This window comes from Anoplophora glabripennis, unplaced genomic scaffold (genome assembly GCF_000390285.2).
Source record: "Anoplophora glabripennis isolate ALB-LARVAE unplaced genomic scaffold, Agla_2.0 scaffold52, whole genome shotgun sequence".
In the NCBI taxonomy this organism is placed as follows: Eukaryota; Metazoa; Arthropoda; class Insecta; order Coleoptera; family Cerambycidae; genus Anoplophora; species Anoplophora glabripennis.
The window spans coordinates 1,768,155-1,774,154 of record NW_019416264.1 but is presented as its reverse complement, the minus strand read 5'-3'; the positions used below and the strand labels follow the sequence as shown (position 1 = coordinate 1,774,154).

General features: G+C 37.2%; 1 protein-coding gene across 1 annotated transcript in view; it reads left to right on the top strand.

The window, feature by feature from the left end:
* The first annotated feature begins 1,542 nt into the window (after window positions 1-1,542).
* Window positions 1,543-6,000, top strand: part of LOC108903385 (dynein heavy chain 7, axonemal) — a 74,142-nt gene continuing 69,684 nt past the window's right edge. Inside the window, exons 1-7 of the mRNA XM_018705542.2 lie at window positions 1,543-1,774; window positions 1,828-2,057; window positions 2,148-2,449; window positions 2,884-3,187; window positions 3,255-3,443; window positions 3,500-3,870; window positions 5,734-5,955. Coding sequence (XP_018561058.2) covers window positions 1,543-1,774; window positions 1,828-2,057; window positions 2,148-2,449; window positions 2,884-3,187; window positions 3,255-3,443; window positions 3,500-3,870; window positions 5,734-5,955 — 1,850 coding nt within the window. The remainder of the gene's footprint in view (window positions 1,775-1,827; window positions 2,058-2,147; window positions 2,450-2,883; window positions 3,188-3,254; window positions 3,444-3,499; window positions 3,871-5,733; window positions 5,956-6,000) is intronic.

The following is a 6,000-nucleotide window of genomic DNA, read 5'->3' as shown; positions in this document are numbered from 1 at the left end:
AGACAAAGACAGATGATCCAAGCCTACCTCAAGTATGGCGTCCTTAGGAGGCTGTGACGGTGTGCTGGTTTACCAAACTCGGTCAAACCGAGTTAACTTCATTTATCGTGAAAATGTCAAACCACCGTTAATTATATTAACCGCGTTAGCGGTTTTCTCATCTATAAAAAGTCTAAGTGCTACTCAAATATTTAAGTCCATAGGTACAAAACATTATAGTTTTATAAGATAAGCTATATTTCTCCTGAAACTATAGGCAATGTCAGATGGATCCTCTTTAGAAAATTCTTTAACATATACGAGGTGTTCCAGAATAACGTGTACCACGGAAGACCACAGATTCGTTGACTTAAAATATACAGATTTAGGCTAATTTACCTACATCCGAAATCGCTTCATTTGGCCGCTAGATGGCTTCAAAGTTCAACTCAAATACGTATTAATCGATTTTGATTATTTTTATTAGATGTGGAAGCATACACTGTTATTTTCAGATTGCCTTAAAGATAATAGTCGCAAGGTGTTAAGTCTGGTGAACCTTCAGGCCAGTTAAAAGGAGGGTTATCCCTTCTACCGATCTATCGACGCGAGAATCTTTGGTTCAGATACTGTCGGACATTTACAGTGGAATGTGGTGGAGCTCCATGATGCATAACCCACAAGTTAGCTCTGAGTAATAACGGCACACCTTCCAATAACTCGGGTAAAGTATTTTGCAAAGATTCTAAATAAAATTCCCCATTCAGTCTATTGGGTAGTATAACAGGGCCAATTCAGCAATAATGCTACCAATTTGATTGTTTTTTCTAATTATTTGATTAAAATTAGGCGCATCGTAAATAACTCTAATTCGTCGTATGTGTGTATCCATATCGAAAAATGAAGTAAGAGGTGATATATCTTATCGTCGTAAACACTCATTAAGAATTGTCAGGCACAACGACTTAAAGATCAGACTGAAATTACAGTCAACCTACAAAATCAGTGCCTACTATTAAGTATTATAATATGGGTGGCAGGATAATGTAGACATTTAAAAAATATTTTTTATACCCAAACCGCTCATTTAATCAAAATTCTACAAGAGGCCCAAAAACTGCCAAATGAAATCACCTATCCGATAAAAAATTGTTCTCATTATTGCCCGAAAGAGGAAAAAGTTATGAACGGATATTATCACCATACATCTATTTTGTAGGAGTTGTAGGTTTTAAAAAACACTCCTTATAACACCAAAATGTGTAGATTGAAAGCAAAAGCCCACACCCCAAAAATAATCAAAATCGATTAATAAGTATTAGAGTTATTTACAAAATTCAAAAAATTTTCACCAACTTTGAGGCCAACTAGCGGCCAAACTTAAGTGATTTCGGATATAAGTGGATTAGCCTAGATCTGCCTATTTTGAGTCCACGAATCTGTTGTCTTCCGTTGTACATTTTATTCTGGGACACCCTGTATATGTACCTATATCCTCAAATTATTTCTTTATTTGTTAACTAAGTATATTTTACTTATTATGTTTTTAATAATAATCTAGATATGGCTGGTAGAGATATAGAAAGAGACAGACTAGTAAAGAAAATTGCGGAAAAGAGAGCCAAATTAGAGGCTAGAGGAGATTTGAAATTGAAAATACCCAGATTATCACTACCTTCCGATTTTAATATCCATGACAGGTCTATATTTGCCTTACCCCCAGAGCTTCTAAAACCTATCCTTGCATCACATCATCCAAAGTACAAAAAGAAATTTGCAGCGGAAAAAAAGAAACGTTGGTGGGTAATAATAGTCTAAGGATAGTTTAATATAAAAGATTGTTTGCAGATGCTGATCTTGATTCTAAATTGCGATCTTATACAGCTCTTAAAAAGCAGAGGGAAGAATTTAGGAGGAGATTAGTTAATTTAATTGTCAGTAAAGATGAAGAGCGCGAGATTGGCCCTGACGAAATTCCGTCTGCAGAAGAAAGAGAGATGTTGCGTTACTATTACTATGTCAAACATGGGGTCGACACAGTCCATGTTGCTCCACTGGATGAGAAAGTTTTAAGCAGGGTATACCGTTTTGCAGTTTTATTTTGTTTTAAAACATATGAATGGAAATTCATCGTTATCAGTTACAATTTTTCTATTTTACGAATTTAGGTACTATCTCTTGTTCCTAGACGGCTAATGGTCTGGGAGGAAACCTTAGCGAAATCGATAGAAGACGTAAAAGAAGATTTTATGACAGCTGTGAAGAAAGCAATTATTGACTTTGTTTTACAAGATCACTCTTTCGTTAAATCCTTGAGCGAAGGTGAATCAGAGTTCAAGAAAGAACTAAAAGAGATCGGTAATAGTTTTAGGCCCATCTACGAAGCTGGCAAGTTGAAAATGGAGAGACACTTGCATGTTGTCAATCCGTGCTTGACTGCTCTCTTAGATGTATGGTACACCAAATGCAGGTACTTACTTGTTTCAACTAATAATCATGTTGTATTTATTTGTGTTAGTTACGTCTCTGTCCACAACGTGTTGCCATCTCGTCAACTTTTTGTTGCTTTAGTAAACCTCATGTACCCAACGATCTCCTTATCTACTAATTGCTTATGTCTTCTTCAAAATTACCATATATTCTAATTATCTACGACATCAGAGGAGGAACCCTACATAGTTCCATAAATACCTATTCAGATCACAGAACATATAATACAATTCAGATTCTACTTGGGAAAAGCTAATTATTTTCTATACTTCATAACTTTATACTTCATCTTCAAGTTATTTATATTTCAGAACAGATCTCTCATAATTTTTTTCTGTCTAATATTATGACTAATGTTACCAACTTTTACGAATACTGAAGCTTCGTTGTCGTCACCGTCACATTTGTTTCTAGAAAGTTACGCCTTGTGGATGTTGATGAGTTAATGCAACACCAAGGTACTTTTGACCTTCAGGAGTTCAAGTACGCTACCAATAGACAAATAGAAAAATGCAAAGCGACACTCATGAACAATTATTACTCCGAAGTGGTTGACATATTTCTACAAGGCAGTAAGAGAAATAAGCTGCCAGATCCTGGCAAGCCAAAGAAGATGGTGTCATTTTATAACGCCGTTGCTACTGTGATGACTTATCAATTGCAGACATTATGTCTGAAGTCATTATATGATTACGTAACTTACATAACTGACGTAAAGGTAATGTTTTAGAATAAAAACCGATTTTTTATGGTACATGCAATTATTGCATTTTATTTGTTTTCAGTATAAGAACAAGGGTTTCCAGGTGAAGCTTTTGCAGAGAGGAGATATGCTTGCCTTTGAACCACCCTTCAAGAACTTTAGAGACGCCCTGTTAAAATTAATCGATATTATAATAGAAGCGGTGGAGGATATTCCACGTCTGGAAACCAAGCTCTATTTGGACTGGATGGGACCGGAACAATTTTTGAAAGTACCAAACCATCTAGTGAAAGCTATGCCCTCGTATTTATAATTAATTGTTTTTAGCCAATCATTCCCAAAGAGACAGCTGTAGGCTACAAGAAACGAATTAGGAGTATGCTGGAAGACCAAAGAATAGGTCCGGAGTTAAGGGTTCAAGATTTTGACGAGTTCCTCCAACTTGTCAATGGCAAAGAGGAAGAATTCGTTCAGAAATTTTTATCGGGGGAGCACAAGTTCGATGAGTACATGGAGCAGATCGCTAGATTTCAACAACTGACAGATATCATTCCGCTCAAAACTGACTACGTCATACGAATGGAGATGTACGAGATGCACAGGGTGGACCTGATAAAAGGGTTGGAGGCGGCCGCTGCGAATTTCAAGGATATGCTGATTGAGCGATGCGTTAAGGATTACCTACTAGTCTGCAAAACGTAATTATTTTCAGCTTAATGTCAGTTCTTTATAGTCTTGAAGTATTGAGGCCAGTTTTGACTTATTGCGTTTCCCACTTTCTAGGTATTAGAGTAGCATATTTTATTTGTTTTCATTACAAAACTCAAAATTTGCTAACCGATAATTTTCTCGCATTTCTGAAAGGAAGTCTGAATATCAAGCTTCCAAAGTCTTCGCAGTCACCAAATATCCAAGTCAAACTATTCTTTCCAATTACAGCTCTGAGAGACCGACCCAGTTCTTTTCAACGGGTTAATTATTATCATTAGTTCGTAGCTTTTCTACTCCATTAAAACTGTATATATTCACTTCCATTGTTTACGATTGCCACCCAATGATCTGAGTTTTGTATTTCACACCTGAATAAATCCTGTGGCTTAAAAGTGATAAATGCACCAAGCCAAATTTGAGGCGTGGCGTCGTCAGTAAAGGAGATTGATCTGAGGTTATTCCATATAAAGCACAAGAGATTCAAATCTGATGGAGCAAGGTGGAATGACGTCCAAACTAAGCTGCTGAACAGTCGCCTTTGTGATGTTAGCAATATGACGGCGGGCGTTATCTTACTTCAAAATCGCTCGATGATGTATTCCTGACCTCTTTACTTGAACTGCTGCTTCGAGATGATGGAGTTGGCAGAAAACCTCAGTAGTAATGGTTATATTCCTCGGAAGCCATTCGCAGTAAACGAGGTCTTCTTTACCTTACTCTTAGAGATAAGGTATTCTTTTCTCGGTATTCTTGGCATAGTTTTCTAACCAGTAACAATCTAGAACAAGAACGGTCGATGTCGTTGAGGAGCCAGACGAAGACGGGTCAGCAAAGAGGCACAAATGTTGATCTTTGTTGTTTTCTCTAACAACATTCTACATCTACTTGAATCTTTAAACTTTACCCATGTTGTACTATGGTGTCGAATAGTCCACTAGTCACAATTTTGTATTCTGTGGTATTAGCTAATTCTCTGTAGAGATGATTCGTCAATCGACAGTGTTTTTTTTGATTAACTTTCCTTCACATAACCTTGTCTTGATTTTCGGACACAGGATATATTCACGATGTTTTTTTCCAATTCATCTCCCCAAACCATGCTTAAAGGTAGTTGAAAGCTGGCTCTGTTTCTGGGATAGACATTACAGATCCCCTTTTTGCAAGTACATCATGCTTCAATGCCTTTTATCTCCCGTCACCCAACATAGACCGACCATGTTAGTACTTATCGGTTCATTTAACAAAAAAAAACACACAAGTTTTGAGTACAATTTATTTGTGTCGGAAGCCTTTATTGCAGCCTAATTGTTTCGGAAAATTTGTACGCATGTTTTTCTTCTTCTTTTAAATGTGTTGTATATTTCAGTTCCTTTATTATTTGATGTAAAGTCGAATCTCCCGTAAAGAATAAAAAATTAACGATTTCGTCATTAAGAATTTAATTAATAATTATATTTCTGTAGCATACTAACATATACCATCAAATACAATGTTCTTGAGGGTTGCTTTCGGTGTGCTGCAAAATGAAATACTCTCTCAACGGTAAAATAAAATTGAAAACAAAGTGTAGTGAAAGGAAATGTCGTCGATGCGAGTGTTCGTTGAAGAGTCCTCTTGTGGAGTCGCTCGCAGGTATATGTATTCAGTCCCTCGCGCCAATCTGCCGTGGTCCTTTTCCGGGAACCACAGTTGTGTATCCCGCGTTGCACATTTTGGTCTGCTTCTTGTCGCTTGCTCGATCTAACAGATCGGCCCGGTGTCAGGCTGGCGCTCTTAACATACTTAAACTGGGTCACTTGCAGCACACGTGTGTACCCACATTCTGTTAATAATTTGTGATCATTTTTTAGCTTAGGGGACGAATACCAAGCCATTGCAGATAAAGCGCTGAGTATCCCCACGAACACAGCTGAACTAATGGCTCTTATAAAATTCGTGGACGAGGTGGAGACCAAGACCTTAATACAGATGGAGGAACGCCTAAAAGACGTCATGGCGTATATATTGGCCTTATGCGACTATTGCACCTTCACACCCGTCGAAATGAAGCAGAACAACATTACGTTTCAATGGTAAAATAACAATTTCCATGGGTTTCATCGTTGTTGGATTAATTA